Source organism: Taurulus bubalis (genome assembly GCF_910589615.1).
Source record: "Taurulus bubalis genome assembly, chromosome: 14".
Lineage (NCBI taxonomy): Eukaryota > Metazoa > Chordata > Actinopteri > Perciformes > Cottidae > Taurulus > Taurulus bubalis.
In genome coordinates, this window is record NC_136602.1 from 27,249,322 (window position 1) to 27,267,442 (window position 18,121).

The 18,121-nt window shown below is 39.7% G+C and overlaps 1 protein-coding gene across 1 annotated transcript; it reads left to right on the plus strand.

Annotated features, from left to right (window-relative positions):
• Window positions 1–13,605: 13,605 nt before the first annotated feature.
• Window positions 13,606–17,399, plus strand: tmem254 (transmembrane protein 254). Its single transcript, XM_079229906.1, has 4 exons — window positions 13,606–13,711; window positions 15,504–15,607; window positions 16,271–16,330; window positions 16,759–17,399. Exons 1-4 carry the CDS (start codon window positions 13,625–13,627, stop codon window positions 16,877–16,879), a joined length of 372 nt encoding a protein of 123 aa, XP_079086032.1. The 5' UTR covers window positions 13,606–13,624; the 3' UTR covers window positions 16,880–17,399.
• Window positions 17,400–18,121: the final 722 nt, after the last annotated feature.

The following is an 18,121-nucleotide window of genomic DNA, read 5'->3' on the forward strand; positions in this document are numbered from 1 at the left end:
CTAAATTTAGGGAAGTCTCGGTTTGCTTCTCACATGACTCTGTGGTTGAGGAGGATACATTGTGTGTGTGTGTGTGTGTGTGTGTGTGTGTGTGTGTGTGTGTGTGTGTGTGTGTGTGTGTGTGTGTGTGTGTGTGTGTGTGTGTGTGTGTGTGTGTGTGTGTGTGTGTGTGTGTGTTGAGGATGGAGATTTGACCTCAGCCAGGTGTGGGCTGTCTGCTTGAATTAACGGGCTTAAATCTTCATAGAGCCAATGTGTCTCTGCAGATGGAAAGGAATGAATCTCTCTGCTCTCTAGACCAAGTGTTCCTCAAGTGAGGGTCTGGAATCTGGGGTGCGCTACTGTGCAAACCCGTTTACCCCTTTATATGACTCCTACAGACATCTGCCAACCTGTTCTGGAGATTTTGGCTTCTTATTACTTTGACGTTACAAAAATCTTGGATACTTCCTATTCTGTTAACGTCTCCTGATCCGGAATCAGTCACTAAACTGTCTGGATCATATATATATATATATATATATATATATATATATATATATATATATATATATATATATATATATATATATTGACGACTACTTGCATAGAAATAGCATTTAAGTAAAAACGCAAAGTTCTTATTCAAGTCAGTTGATGGGGTTAAAATAAGAAGAAACCGGTAAGAGCAAATAAGTGCAGAAATTGGACTTAAATACAATACAAATAAAATATGAATATAATCAAATACTACACATACCTTTAAAACATTACACATGCTGAATATGGTTTAATACTATTTACATTATCTATTTTAATTCATTCATTCTTTTTTCTCAGCCGTTTGCTGTGAAAAAATCCGCCAAGTCACAAGCCTCTCTTATTACACCCTTTCCCCCTCAAATTCCTGGTTAAAATGAACTCTGAGTGGATCTCTTCCTGACAGTCCCTCCTGGCAGGGAGTTGTCCAATCAGCTGGGGGGACACTGCTAGCCCACATCAATCGCTGTGATACGACTCCACTGTTGCTTGTGGTGTGCCCGCCATAACATGTACGTATGTTTGATATGTATCTCACTCTGATTGATCACAAATCTGTGTCAACGCTATAGGCCCCATAGTGTTTGACTTGTGTCCGTCTGCGTTATGTAAAAAGAGCTTTTTTTCAGGGCTATGGTCATGTGATGATTCAATAGACACATTTGATATCCCTGTGGAATGGGGTTTTTAATGCTGATTAGACAGCCAGTACATTGTCCAGTACTAACCAGTACAGTATAGGATTAATCCTATGGTGACTTTGGTGACACCCGACCTCTCGCGCCACCATGAGGATGACGTGTGTGGTTCAGAGTGAAATAGGATTATCGCGCACTTTGGTACCAACGTTCATGTTCTTTGTGAACTTTACAGACCTCTTGACTTTTTATCCTGACATCATTGGGCAAAACTTGCAACCATGTTGTCTGATCCATGCAGCCTCACAGATCGGTTTACAGGTCTGTAGACTCTTTCATAAAGAAGATTTTACGAAATGGTATAGCCCTGAAAACATTAAATAGTCAGCAATGAACCATGAAATGGACTTTGTCATCAACACACTCTAATCAGATAACAAGCAGACAACAAGTCATTGAACTACAGGGCTTTTCACCACATTAGTTTCTCCACATTAAATCAAAAGCACCAATCTCTCTTGTTTAAATGTTTTGCGGAAATAATCATTATCATTCAGCATGAAAAAAGCATGAAAAAACAACCAATTGACTGAGACCAAAATGATCGATTAGTCGACTGAACGTTTAGTTAATTTAATCGACAGATCTGCAAAACTGAGCTACTCTACAGAAACACCACTTTAAATTGCTCATGTTTTTAAGTTTCTTTAAAATAGATATACAGCTGGAAAAAAATATTTAAAAAATGACTTATGGGGGCAGCCTGTTGTACCAGTACTGTACTAAAACATGCTTTTTAACCTTGAATTCTCCTTCACATAATGCTCCACACACTGTAGTTGTTTTAATGAGATGACATAGTTAGATCTTCTTTTGTGTGTGTGTGGTCCTTAATGATGTCACCTTGACCATCCGAACAACATTCCTATTATATTCCTGCAGGGGGTTATCCATGCCAAACTTCAATTATTTTTATGGACATTCCGCAAAAGTCACACATTGTGTTGAGTCTGGTTGCTATTGGTGTAGGTCAGTGGTATGGAGCCAAATCCAGAGAAATAGTTTTGATCATTTGAAAAAAATATTTGAACCTGAAAATTCTAGCTTTGGTCTTGAACTTTGAAAGATTCAACAATGTATTTGAAATAAAAATAAGTGTATGAATAGTTTTTGGGGGTTAAATATAATTTGGATTTAGTTCTGTTTTTTTTTTTTAAATAAAATAAATTTTTCCATTTTTCAGTAGCAGATTTTATATTTTCAACTTTCAATCTTTTTTTTTACAGTTTAAAATCTTTTTTTTCGGGTTCAAAACTTTTTTCAAATGATCAAAACTATTGGTCTAGATTTGGCTCTATGCAGCCAAAGACTACGCTGCCCGGGAGTTCATTAGCGAGTTCACCATATTTCCCATGTGGATGATATTTAATATCAACGTTCTATGTCGGCGTGGCGCTAAGTCTAAAGGCGAAGGCTTCCATGAAATATATTGGCCTGCAATATTCTCTCGCGTGTGAATGAAGACAGACATATTAAATGGAATAGTGCTACATTGGCCCTATTTGCAGAGGACTGCAGTCTGGCCAGCGTGTGGCTTGCCGTTCTATTTCGAGAAAAGGCAAACAAATGCAAGAGCTCCTCACTGCCACGTCTCCTCTCCAGTTTCCAGATACAATCCTTTAGATCAGAGGTCTTCAACGGGGGGTCCGCGACCCCTAGGGGGTCCGCGGAGGTACTGCAGGGGGGGTCGTGAAATTGGTTGATTAGACCATTTTTTATTTACACGTTCTCCCCGTGGGTTTCCTTCAGCTTCCTCCCACAGTCCAAAGACATGCAGCCTAGTTAATTGGAGGCTCTAAATTGCCTGCATGTCTGAATGTGAGTGTGATTGGTTTTATTTATATATGTGATAAACTGGCCACTTGTCCAGGGTGTACCATGCCTTTGCCCAATGTCTGGGATTGGCTCCATCAACCCAGCACCCTGCAACCCTAAATAGGATACGCGGTTTGGATAATGGAATGGAAAAATGTAAATGTCTTTCAATAACATTAAATTAAGTCAACATATTGTATCGAATGGATAAATGGAGGCAGAAGATAAAGAAGTCCTAAATGCACCGGTTCACTCACAGCACAAGACTAGCCTGGGGCTGATAAGACCCTCTGTCTGGCAACTTCCATCCACCCAAGGATAGATAAGGTTTGTGCTACTCATCCAGGTCAGACATCTCACTAATGGCCTATATGTGCCATCCACACAAAAAAACACAAGTCTGTCCATTATTTTAATAGTTCAGTATTGTATACAAGATAACAGTATACATGTTAAAATGAAAATGTCAATTTGAATATCTTGTATGCATGATTATCATGCATACAAGATACAGACAATGTTGATATTGGCATTGGTATCAGTTGACAAGGTACGTTTATAAATGGCCCTACTCACTGTACCTTGCACATGTTTAAAATGATTTGAATAGCTTAGTATTGAATGCACAATTACAAGGTATGTTTATACATGGCACGAGGCCCAGTTTAATATAAAACACAGTTTGAAAGGTCCTTGGCCAGAAAAAAAATGAAGGCCCCAATGAAGACACACACACACACACACACACACACACACACACACACACACACACACACACACACACAAAGGCTTCCTCCCTGTCACTGACCAACATCAATCGCAGCGTGGACGTGCACAAACTGAGGACGTAGGCGGGCGAGAGTGGCGTAGTGCAATCACAAAGCACTCAGAGATGGGCTCCTAAATTAGAGGGATTGGCCCCTGCTCGGATTCCCTGAAAGAGTTTGTTTAATTACAAGCGATATTTTTTCTTGAAGGCTTCATCCCTGAAACCACCGTCAGCTGACTATCACTCCTGCCTGTCTGTCCCCAGTTTTTTTAACGCCAGAGCCGCTAACATTTAGTTGAACAGGAGTAACTTTAGGCTACTTGTAGTTTACAGATCACATTTGGATTTATTCATGTGTCTTTATAATTATACATTTTATGTAGAAATGTGTGTGTAGCTGCATCTTTTGTTCTTTTTATGTCTGCCTGTGAAATACATTACTACTAGTTTTGATATGTGTTGTATAATAAGATTTTGTAGTATCAACCACACAGATATGTTTTTAGATTAAACCTGAGACTAATAGTCAACAATCCAGCGTTCATTTTTACAACTACACATAAAATAAGGGTTTTCTACAACACCTGGTGTTTGCTGTCAGATCTAAGAGCCAATCAGCTCTCTGATGTGGCGACAGCCAGGTGTTTCCCATCATGCACTGGGCCACGCAGTCGGTGGAGAGCCACCGCTCTCCACCGACTGGCAGATCAAGTTGAACACTAATCTAACCGGCATGTATTACGCGGCGATTGGCGGCAATCGATTCTGCGCAGAACTGGCTCATCTCGAATGAGCCTAATGTCTGCTGGTCATGTCAGACATGTTGGTCATGTAAAAGCGTCACTAAGACGCCTCAAACCACACTGATCACGCACACACACCCTCATCAGCTGATTCAAAGTGGATGACAAGATGTAGCACATCGAACGCTGGATTAATCCTGGTGTAGTTTTCGAGGAAATGTACTGTTGCGCAATCACTGCTGACTACATCAAGGTCAAGATGAGGAGACATAAATGTCTCTTTCAAGCAAGTATAATATAAAAGGTTGCAACCAACTGAAGGGCCGATGGGTGATCATCAACGGCATTTCTCACTTCAACATAATGGCAGCAGTTACATATTTCCTTTTCTGAGAAGGATTCCTCACAGACGACATTATTTCCCGTTGTTGACAGTTTGAAGTGGAATTATGAAACGGATCAGGCTCCTCCGTTGTGTGTGTGTGTGTGTGTGTGTGTGTGTGTGTGTGTGTGTGTGTGTGTGTGTGTGTGTGTGTGTGTGTGTGTGTGTGTGTGGCTTTCCCTGAAAGAATTAAAGCCAGATTTATTTCAATTAAACCTGAATGGGAAAACATCATGAAATGTGACCAGTGTGACATTATATGACATTATGTGACATTATAGAAATGACACAAACCGTTTAAACGGATTGCCATGAAATTTGGAAAGCTGACGCGTCAGTACTTGGAAAGAGATTGGATGAACCATTTAACGATTTAGTTAATACGTTGTTGGAAGAAAAAACGTATTTGCTCTTAATCAATTACTGTTTCACGGTTAGATTAATAATCATATGTTCTGTTTATTAATCATATGTGTAACAGCTTGTGGCGTCTCAATTGACCTACTTTCCTGTTAAAACATACGTATACTTTTCAAGTGACCTTCTGATAGAGTCATGAGACTGGGGATGCCTACATGTTTCTGTTTGAAGAACATGGTGCTCCTTGTTATCATGACCATGCCGATGCAAGGTAATCTAAAGACGTCATGAGAGCTTCTGTGATTGTGTCATTAATGCATTTAAGAGGTAACTCTTTGCTCATTCATTGAGCAGTCCAGGATACGCAATTGACATATCATGTTGTGTAATTCTTCTCTGCTCCTTCTTTGCAAAGACTAAATGTCCTGATTGAATGATTTTACCACCAGGTGTCGAGTAAATGTTTCTATCATACATGAACCAAATCAATACGTGAACAGGCAAAACAATGTAATAACACAGGGCAAAAATACACTCAGTGTAGGGTTAGCCTGTGCGTTCAAAAAGAAAATTGTCACAATATATGTAAGCAAATTATTAATAAACCACCGTAGTGGTGGTAACAGAGGGGCTTGCTCAAGCAGATGCACCATTACATGCCGAGCAAGCATTGGTGCCTACAAAGTAGAAATACTTCATTACTGTACTGTACGTTTTTTGGGATATCTGTACTTTACTATTTATATTTCTGTTGACTTTTACTTTTACTTCACTACATTTTGCAAAACTGATACTGATTGAAGGACGACCCTGCTCACTGAGCCACAGTCGCCCCCCCAAAAAAGCCCTCGGATGGATCACAGCCAACCCAACTCCTTGTCCTTGGTCATGGTGGCCACCGCACTGAAATTCAGCCCCCGTGGGGCTGCTTAGACTCGTATACAGTGTACTGTTTTTACATATTAGTCCTGTCTATTCTTCTTCTTTGTTGTTCTTGTTCTTAGCTGTTATACCACTGTTGGTGTACAAACATTGAGAGCAATGAAACAAATGCAGTCACATGTGTTCACATACCTTGCCATTAAAGCTGATGTTGACCTTGCAATTTAACCCTGTTATATATGTGTAAAGTAACAGTATAACGCAGCTTGAATTAAAAAGTATCAGACAAGTCAAAGATATATCTGAATCATTATTAATACACATTTTACATCTAATTAGTTGACAAAATAAAACAGTTTTTTTTTCCTTATCCAGTTGCTAAAATAAACTAAACCTTAATTTGTTTTACTTTTTAATTTTGTTCTCTCTAGCCCCATTTGCAATTTTCATCAGTAGAGCCCATCGAGAGGACTGTGAACCAACCACCAACTTTTTCAGTTGCTATCAAGCTAATGCTAACTTTTGTCATAACACAGAGCTAGTGTTCGTAATGTGAATCCCCCAACTCTACTGTAACAGTAGCTGAATAGTTCTACCCGGTAAGCTAACGCAAACAATATTAGCTTGCTAAAAGTAGACTGTTTGGAAGTTCCAAGAACCACAACATATATATTTGTTTAGCAAGTTTTGTTTTGACCTGTGTAATAACACTTTACAGCAGCCTATACATTTTGCCAGGGTATAGCCTAAATATCAAATCCCCAAAATGCTTTTGCTCTTAGAGGAACAAATTTAGATTTAAATATGTATTTGAGATGTTTCTATTTTTATTTAAAAAAATAGATACAAGTAATAATGATAATTGCCAAGGTGTCATGTCTTTGTCATTTCATCCTGTGAAAAGAGAAGACGATTTTGCTTTTTAACTGACAAAAAAACTACTTTTCGAATGAGAATTATTTTTAAAGAAACTTCATTTTGGACCTTGTATTCCCACAGAGGAGGTTTAAGTCAGAAAGTAGTCTGTGGTCCTCTCATCCTTCTCCCAACTCGCAGGCACCATCTGCTGGTCGTAGTGCAAGACCTATTTTATTTCCCAGCTAAATAGCGAACCCGACATTTTCCTGGTCCAGAGGAATTCATGCCTTGGATTTGGCCAAATCGTATTGGTTGTAAATTATCCCAAAGCAAATTCTTGGATAAAGAAAAAACAAGAAAGAAACGTATTTCATGGTTTATTACTACTGATATATTTGTATAAAAGTGCAGAAAATCATAAATAGAGGTCTAAATATAGACGAATGAAAGAATGAATAAATATTTTAACCAAAAGAAATTATTTCAGGAATAAATAAAAACCCTATAGGATTTTGAAAACGTGGATCCCGTTTTAAATAGTTCGGCAGAGTTTTTGAACTTCATATATGTACACATAGACAAACAACTTGAATCAAAAAAATAAACAAGATTTCTAATTGTCCATTGTAAATCCTTACAACAAACAGAGCCACTAGCAGAAACACATTTTATCCCCAGCATGGATGTCCAGTCCCTCTCCTCCCAACCAGTCCTCACGCAGCTCCCCGAGAATCTCCTGCAGGGATAGCTCGGGCAGGGGGGCGTGCCTGGACTCCCCGCTGCCTTCCACAGCAGCCCCGCTCCACAAGTTGTCCAGCTGCGAGTACCGACTCTCCACTGGTGGGCTGCTCTCCAGACTAGCATCCCAGTAGCCAGAATCCGGGGTGTCTGGAGTTGAAGAGTGGGAGGTGGAGCAGGGCATGTACATCTGCTGCTCCGCTGATCTGTACACGATTGCTGCCTGACTGGAGCTGGAGCCATAGCTTCTCATTTCCATGGGAGAATGGTGCCACTGGGGCGGTACAGGGGAGGTTTGGCTGCCCGGCTGAGACCAGAAACCCCTAAAGGGTGGGCTGGAACTGTATCCCAGCGGTCTGCCCTGCTGAAGCCTGTACATGGAGCCGTAGTGCTCCTCAACGGTGGAGTAGGCTGGGGGGCGTTGTCCGTAGTCGCAGGCCACCTCTAACTCTTCTTTCACCTGGGCCGGGTAGGCCGGCGGAGGGCCCTGAGGTGGCAGATGGACGGAGCCGACCTGTGGGCCCTTGAAGGCCACGGCATGGGGTGGAGGCAGGGCGTCGCGCGCTGGGCTGTCAGACTGCCACAGAGCTTTCTTGGCTCCTTTGCACTTCAGGGTGCGAGCTCTTCTGTTCTGAAACCACACCTGGACAGGAAAGAAAGAAAAAAAGAAAAGCTAAGATTCAGATCGGGACAGATAAACAAAACAATCCGCCCTGTTAATCAGTGTCAGGGCAAACAGGCAGCGGGACAGCAGACTTAGTGTCACTGTCAGCCGTCAGAGCCTTGTTGTACAGTCTATCTGAGCTTAAACAAGGGCCTGATTAAAAACAGCTCGTGTCATCTTTAAGGATAAGAAGGAGTAAAGCGATAGAGTGATAGCGGTATCTACAAATCTATGCAGGATACATTTGAAAACAGAGCCTTTTTTATGATAAGAAACCGTGGAGCAAAAGGCCGTACGACACAAGCTACACAGCCCTCTGTGTGTTCGGGCCTCCTGTTTGGGCTTCTGCGAACAGCACGCATGTGTGCGTTCAATCTCAAACAATGGCAGTTTCCAATAAATAAAGATAATGCCTAACTTATCTGAACAGACAATTTCACTAACTAATTCATTGCATCACCATCATCATATATCTCCCAGATGCAAGGGCTCTGCTATATTATAAGGCAGCCGAGGCGACTGCGTACCTGGATGCGTGACTCCGGCAGGCCCGTGGTCTTGGACAGGCTCTCTCTGAGGCTGATGCCCGGGTACGGGTCGGTCTGGAAGGTGACGCGCAGGAGCTCCACATGTTCCTTGGAGAAGCTGGTTCTCTTCCTGCGACTGGCGCTGCGGTTGGAGCTGCTGCCGGAGGCCACAGTCATGGCATCATCTGAAGGGGGAGAAAGAAATGCCCAGATTCAGAATGTTCAATATGCAGTGATACATATAATGAATTGCCTTTTCTTTTCTGGTTGAAACAGTTCTGACTCTGTAACATCTAAACCAAACAACACAATACAATTAAAGTTTATGTATGGAGAAAAAAACAGGATTGTGTCAAATCAAACCGATTATTGCAAATCTTTGTTGAGAACAATCTATATCATTGTGTTAATTAATTAAGTGCTCATTGGTCTTTCTAACTTTATGTTGTATTCTACCTGACACAAGAAGATTATAATTTCTGGTTATCTATCAGTTCTACTGCCATTGTGTTTTTCTTTCACTGGTTATACCAAACCTAGCTCTAACAATGGCTAATTCTAAGAGACGTTTTTGGTTTTTAGCTGCCCTATTTAGTGGGCTGGTCAGTTGCCTTAAAGCACATGCAAATGGAAGCCAACGTGTTTGCACAAATCTGAGGCTTATCTGTTTTTGGCATCCATGGTGCTGTAAAACCAATGCACCTGGCACTGCTAACCATGGCTATAGATCATACAAAAACAGGCTTCAAGACATGAAGCTGAACACAAAGACTGGTCTGATGTGAAGATCACAAAGCAGTTCTTACCATTGCTGGAGTCCTTCCACATGGCAGCGGTTAAATAAATGAAGCTCTGGGAACAAATGGATTTCTAGTGGACTTCTGATCTGACAGAGATCAGTGTGAGACTGTGTTCCTCCACCGGGAGACTGGGACTGTGTCTCCGGCTTGCAACAGCCTTTTATATTGATCACCTGAGACCTCAGAAGGCCACGGTAGAGCCGGAAGAGTGTCGGGGTGGGGTGTTTTTTTAACTTGGAGGATGGGTCCTTAACAGAAGTACTCTGGCTCTTCCAACACCTCCACAGTTATCACCTCATACCTATCAAAGTGGTCGCAAGGCCAATGACAAATATGACTGATCTCGGGAGAGACAAAAATAAGTCTCTCAGTGATTGTCAGCCTCGTCGAAACCACTTAATTCAAGGACGACTCACATGTGATTGTTTATGTTTTGTGTTGCTGAATATGTGACAAAAGGCCCAAAGACAGAAATATTTGTTTGTATCTTTTTCATTCATTGTTGGTCTTCTTTGTATTTTCTTTGATCTTCTTTTGCATTTTATTATATTATGGCACATTTATATGTGCGTTAGGGTTTTCTGGTTATTAACTATATATATATATATATATATATATATATATATATATATATATATATATATATATATGCATAACTATAACTATAACTATATATTTATTTATTTTCTTATATATATTTTTTTTTCTTTGCACACTGTTGACCGCTGATCAACCAACAATAGTCTTGAATAAATGTTTAACTTGCAGGCCTTAGGGAAACACAAAACAGCATCCTGAGCCGTAGGCTCCTGTTTTTTTCTTTTCACATGCAGAGCAGCTCACTGCTGTCACAGGAGGGTACACAAAAGGGGAGTACTTATTCACTGATTAATTGCAGCCTTAGTACGCTGAATAGGTGCATTAAAGCCAGTGGCGGGACGGTCAAATGGTTCAACATGTCCAGGCCTTGACCTGAGCTGTATGCAGATATATATATATATATATATATATATATATATATATATATATATATATATATATATATATATATATATATATATATATGTATTCCTGCATATGGGTTTTCACTTCTAGTTGTGACCTTTGACTTCTTCCCTGTTGATTCCTGAGCTGCATGTCAAATGCGTCCAAAATGTAAAATGCCAACCTATTGAATCCAAAGTCAAACAGTACAAAAGGGCAAAGTTCCGACACAGATTTACCGTATTTGTAGGCGAATTAGAAAACAATGCAGCTTGAAGTCTACTCGGGTTATCTAACGCAATAGAACAAGCTAAGGCTGTCTCTTTTTCATCTTTATCTGGAATCAATGTCTCCATGTGTGGAGACGGCTCCTGAAAGTCCCACTAACTATGCTTTTCCAAATCCTATCAGACTTGAAAACACAAACTGTCAATGCTGGAGCTGCCACACTCACTAATTGTGAACTAATGATTTGCAATGAATTCTGGATAACCATATAAAAAAAGTACCACATATTTCATTATCTAGAATTAGTCTGATAAAATAATAAAAACGGGAAAGAGTCTTATCAATAAACCATTTCAGCAGATGAAATGCTTGCTCTACCCCAGTTTACATACAATGATTGATTGATTAAAGATAACTAAGCATTGCTCCAGCATATAGGCTAATCAGCTAATGCAAAATCATTATAAGGAGCTTTGTTTAGTTCGGAGATCTGCTTTTTTTTTAAAGCAAAAGGTTATCTGATCATCTTAACTCTTCATGTAAATTGAGAAGCATAATCCTTCAAACAAAAAAAACTGTCAAGCTGCAGGAACCTGGTACAGAGGATGTCATAAACAACACTGTTCATGGTTTACTGTTTGGAAGTAGTGCTGCTGGAGTTTTTAATACAAACTTTATATGATAATGTGCTACTTTAAAAATATGTTAGTTGTGGACAAACATGCACTACAAGGTAAAAGGGAGGCATGTCCTTTTTAAAATAAATAATATAAAACAAATACTTATTCTGCCATCATGCATTACGTTTAGCGATTTTAATAATAGATTATAATAGTTGGATTTTGTTTAGGCATGAATACATGTGTTATTCTTAATATAGGGCCTCTGGAAGCGTAAACAATATTCAGATTATAATAGAATTTATTGAGTTTATTAGGTGCATTTTTTATATTTATTGAAATGCTGCTGCATACCTCCCGATCTAAAATTACATTATTTTTCATTTGTTTGGGAGTAGTCAGAAAAAGTATAATAAAAGAAGATTTGTGTTTCATTGTTGTATTTTTAGTAAATATATAAAGCATTGGACACTGCCCCAATACAGTTTCTGATCTACACCATAGCCTATCTGACAATGATTAGCTTTTCAGGGGCAATAGGACAAAGTCTTAAAAGAGGCATTGTTACTTAATGCATCCCCTCACACTAGCGTATAAATATTGTAGTATGGGACAAATGTTAGTATTCATGCTAGAATCACCCTCTGTATAATACTGTATTATTCCCTTAGTGGTCTCTAATCCCTATCTAAACAGTATGTATACCATGATTGAGGACTAGCAGACCAATTGTGCAGAATAATATTTTTGTTTACATGTGGAACTACACAGTAGCCTGCACTACATAGAGAGGAAATAGGACAGAACTGCGGAAAAAGTACACAGATGTTAACTGAAAGCACTTTGAATTTTTTAAATTAAGTATCAATTATAAAAAACACAGAATATTTCCCGATAACTGAACATATTAGTCTCGTTCAAGATGAGCCAGTTCTGCGCAGAATCGATCGGCGGCGATTGGCGCGCAATGCATGCCGGTTAGATTTGTGTCCGACTTGCTCGAACGTCATGTACACTTGATTAACGATACTCTCACGAGATCAAGCCGGTCGTCGATTTCAGAGTCAGCCGCCGCAGTAGCTCTCCACGGACTGCGTGGCCCAGTGCATGATGGGAAACGCCTGGCTGTCGCCACATCAGAGAGCTGATTGGCTCTTAGATCTGACAGCAAACACCACGTGTTGGAGAAAATCCTTATTTTATGTGTAGTTGTAATACTTAACGCTGGATTGTTGACTATTCGTCTCATGTTTGATCTTAACACATATCTTGTGTGGTTGTTAATACAAAATCGTATTTATATAACACATATCAAAATGAGTAGTAATGTATTTCACAGGCAGACATAAAAAGAACAAAGGATGCAGCTACACACACATTTCTACATAAATATATATTTACAAACACATGAATGAATCCAAACGTGATCTGTAAACTACAAGTAAACAAAAGTTCGGAACTAACAGGAAGTACTTTTTTCTGTGACTTCCTGTGTTTACTTTGAAGGCAGCTGACAACTGTCCGACTTGATTGCAGTTTATTGTCAACGCCTCCTGCTGCGGCCGCCTGCTGAACGAGCCTATTAGAATATTCTACCGGAAGTCTGATCTGTCACAGTATTAGTAACTACTGCTTGAATGGCTTAACATCACTTTCAAACATGCATTTGAATTATTATTTCCTTATCGTCTCAAAGTGCCTTTCAGCATAGCGTGGTGAAATCAACAAAGAAGCCACACGGGAGTAACATTGCAGTGACAAGTTGGTATTTATCCACAGTTTATAATATAGGCCGACATTAGATATTTACATAAAGCAATAGTAAAACTCCATAGTGATGAACATGACAGTTTCCTATCAAAGGTAGCATGCTTTTTTACTATGACAAATTATTAATTAATTTATGTAACAGCCCCCCGTGAAGAAAAAAAAAACACGATCACCCCGCCCTGCCTCCCGCCGGCTCTCTTCTTCGCCACTGTTGCTACACGGTCGTATTTGACAGCGGGACCAGCGCAGCACGGCAGAACAGCAGCTATGGCTAAAACTGATGGATGCGATTACTTTAAAAGAACCACCTCGTTTTGGATAGTTTCCGTGATACTGGGGATGGGATATTTCACTGTAAGTTCATTAAGCCACGAGTTATAGTCGAAATATGATATAAGTGTAAATCGCACCCGCACTGTAAATGCCACCGTGTTGTGTTGCTTAAATGTTCCCCGGTCGTGTATTCTTTTCAAAAAAATCTTGCTTTTATGCTGTTTAACACTTGATATTTCGTGTAGCTAAATGTTGTTGTGTTGCCAAAGGAGCCTTCGAAGTCATTGTCAAGTCGCCGTTTAATTGATACCTTACTAATCTTATCGGGATTATGTCAGTCCTCTGTAACAACAACACAGTTCAAACTAACCTTTTTGTCCGAAGTCCATTGGACAACTTAGCTTTCCACTGTAACGGCTAACCCTAGCTAATGTTTGCCCTGACACCGCCCGTTGTCCCTAAAAAAACAAACAGCATCGTGTCAAACTCCCGGACTCTCTAGCTCAGTGGTTCTCAACCTTTTTTCCACGTAGCCCCATTTGAGAAGCACTGCGTCTAAGTTAATTGAATATATTGCAAACTATTCCCTCGCCAAATGAACCACGGGAACCAGGCCCAGGTAGCCTGTAGACATTTGAGCTTCGTTGTAGCGCATGTAGGTTAGTAGACTAGTTCTTGGTCAAAATATATGCCGAATTGATGAAAAATACGAATCAAGTTTGACCGTTTATAAGTAATTTCATAATCAGTAATACAGGAAGACACGGTTCGGTTTGCAGTCGTTTGGGGGAGTTGTCATACTCTGCTCACGTGTTTCGTTGTACTACATTTATTTGGGATATTGCTAATTTCTTTTTCATTATTTAAAAAATGAAGCTTAAAAATCATGTCATGAAACGAGGAATACATGCATATGATCGGACAAACTGTACAAAAAACAAGGTGCATTAATTGTATCATGTGCTTTACTCCCTTTTTAAAAGTATCTTCAAATTAATTATACTGTAGAATCATAGAGATGGGGTACATTTTATTATTGTGAAAAATGTTTCCGAACTGCTTTTGAAAGTAATAACTGATCAAATGAAAGGATTATTCTGCACTAAATAGGTTAAAAGGTGTTTGCGCCCTAATCCTTATTCAAAATGTGGTTTCTATCTGAATGGTTGTATTTTTTTCTTTAAAAAAAAATCAAACTTGATTCTGACATGGAAGATGTGGAGTGCGATTTCGGAAACAAACAACACATCTACTCATTCGCTTTCACATGACAAAACTTAAATGCCAACCCACTAACAAATAAAGCAACACGGTGCAGAACTGATTCTCAACAAGGGAGATCTCTCAACTAGGCTGCCTTCTGTGGTCACTACGGCTGTTACATGACCGCTGCGGAGAGCCAGTCACATTGCATAAGCAGGAAGCCCAATAGTGAATGTGTTTCGTGCAGAAGATTTTATGAAACGGTAACATTAAAAAGGTTATAGTTGGGTCGTCCAGTGTTAAATTACATAGAGGTTTATGTTTATGTTTTGGGATTTTGTTCAGACTTCTAAATGCTTTTTGACACCAAAAGAATCTGAATTTTGGCATTTTCCCACTCTAGAATGTGTCTTAGGCAGGAAGACATTTGCAGCCTCATATTTTGTTCAATTTGAATATGAAGATAAATTGTTTGGGACAACACTGCCAAGTATAGACTCCTTACCACCCAAAAAATCTTCGTGGTCCACGCGAAAAAACATTGAAATTATCAAAAATGTTCTTATCTTGTGGCGTTAAATAGCATATACACACAAAGTTAAAGATTCTCTCATAAACTACTGCATAAATTGATATGGGTTAACGTTGCACTACTCCGACTGTGTTGCAGTGCATCGTGTTCGTGCCGGAAAAAATACCATTTCAGCACCTCGGTCCCTTTGGCAGCTTCTGCAGACACCTTGTGGATAACTATTCCGCCATTATGTACAAAGGGTAAATGTTCTTGTTGATCACTTTCTTAGACTAAATACACTGACATTTGATTACTGTTCCTTGACAACCCTGACATGCACAGATATATATGCTTTGTGATTTTGCCTAATTAGAATGAAAGGCCATCAGAAGATTTTCTTTATACAGCAGAGCAGCATTTGTGACAATCAACAATGTGCAAAGTATCCACACAGGGCTGAAGTACAAGCTAGAGCCTTAGTGTCTTTTCCGCCTCCATTTACACTTCCACTTTGCTAATTCGGCCTCAAAGTCACATGACTGCTGTAGCACGTGTTAACACAGCAATCGAAAAAGATGAATGTTGTGTTGTTGCCGTTTGAGCTGTGCCCTGGGCAGGACAGCCGTGAGGCCTGAGTGCTCCTTTCAGTCTTTGGTGGTTCGATGTTATGGTAAATGGTTGTCATGTGATTCCTGTTAATTCAGCACTCGGTGGTGTAGTGGTGGCTGGGGTGTTACTCAGCTCTGCATGAGGCAAGACGAAATGTTTTGCCATGTTCTCAGGCGGCGCAACTGAATTTAGACTTAAAAAACGTTATTACAATCGTGACCTCGACAGAATATTTCTCAAGAAAATAGTTTTTTTTAAATTTTTTATTTAGAATATAAAGTCAGATGAGTGTTACAAATGTTTTTCTGTTACAGATGGTGGGCCGCCTGGGTCATCCATGTTATTGAGGCCTACGTTGCATTGAGGGTGTGTAGGTAAGGATGATAAGAACCCATTAGATTTGTCCACTAGATGGTGATGTAATCAGTCTTCTTCTTTTTTTTTAAACCTTCCATTGTAAAAGTTTCATATCTTCCCCCCCAAAAGACTCAACTAAAACGCTCTGAATGTCAGAAGAGTTAAGCATCCAAAAGCTGCCTTACATGCTTTAACTTGTCCTCTTAAAAAAAAAGTACAACCATAAATAAGGTATTCTCGAATGGAATTTGTCCAATTTTGATAATTAGAAATGGCCAGCATTTTTTTCTTCATCACGTATTGACACAATTGCCCATAGAAATAGAGTTTTGAGTGGCAAACAAAACCAAACGTAAAGGTGTGGCGATAGCAACCAGCAATAGAATTTTGGACACAATGAAACGGCTGCTGGCTTAACTTTGGTTCATTGTTTTCTTCTCTGCAGTAACAAAAGCATCAGCGACACGGCCACTCGCTGCCTGTGGTTTGTTCAGACCTTCCTGTTCGGCTTCGCCTCCCTCGGCCTGCTCCTCAAGTACGACCCCAAGCGCCCCAAACGGCACTGATTCCGGCTGGAGAGGCCCACAAAACAACACTGTATAAGCTGAAACCTTCTTCTTTCACTGTCTTTCCTCTTCGATATTAAATCCTGTGGGGGAAGACAACTCAGCCCACGATACACATGCATTTACATTTCATTCCATAGATTTTATATTAACAAACTGTAGACGTTTTCTATTGATAATATAGTAACAGAGATTATTTTCAGCATCAGAGTTCTCTTGATGAATCCGGCCTGGGCTGAATATTTAGTGCAATACAAGGAGAATCTTTTATGAGAATGATTTTGTACTCTCTCGATATTTACATTTGACCTGGTTGACAGCAGGATGTTCTCTCAGCTGCTGTGACGAAGACAGGTTGGCTGCCGTGAGCCTCAAAAGTTCTCCGGAATGAAATATAGAGAAAGCTGCTGTCCCCATTTGCCTTTAATCTACTTCAGAGCCTTGAGTTTGATGTTTTAAGCTACAGACTGGAAGTTCTTAATGCTAACACTGCAAAAATAAAGAGTGATTTAATTAAACTGAATAAAATGTGCTCTGCTGCCTAATTTGTATTCCTCTGAAATGCTCAAAATGCCCTGACTTCATCTTAAACTTTATTTTAATTTGACTGAATTTTTCACTCAAAACGTATTATAAAAAAATGCACAGAAGGCTAATGTCTGCATGCAAACAGTTTCAATGCAAATACGCTAAGTTCAGCAGGTATAATACATATTCACTTTCACCATTTCAGTGAAACATCTTAGTGTGCTGAAGTTTTCTAAGTTGCCCTGGACACCAAGAATAGCTGAGGCTGATTGATGAGTCAATAGTTTTTAACTAAAACTGGTGCTAGATACGCAGAAGTTAAGAGAACACCAAAGTGAATACAATCCATCCTGAGGGAGCTTTGAATACATTTGTACCTAATTTCACAGCAATTCATCCCATGGTTGTTGGAACATTGCAATCGAAACCGCAAACATCATACTCCTGGTGGCACCAGAAGAAAGGTCAGGGGATGTCTTTAGGGTTCATCCTCTGTGGACATGCATGTCTCAAACAAACGTCAATGCAAAACCATCTCTAAAATGGCTCAAATAAAACATCTTGTTGACTCAAACCTGGACCTTCTTTACCTCTCAGAAACGTGGCTGCATATAAACTCGTCCTTACTTTGAATGTATGTGGATACAATATGTTTAGAAGAGATAGATCTAGTGGTAAAGTAGGAAGAGTAATGTTTTACATTAACCTCTTAAC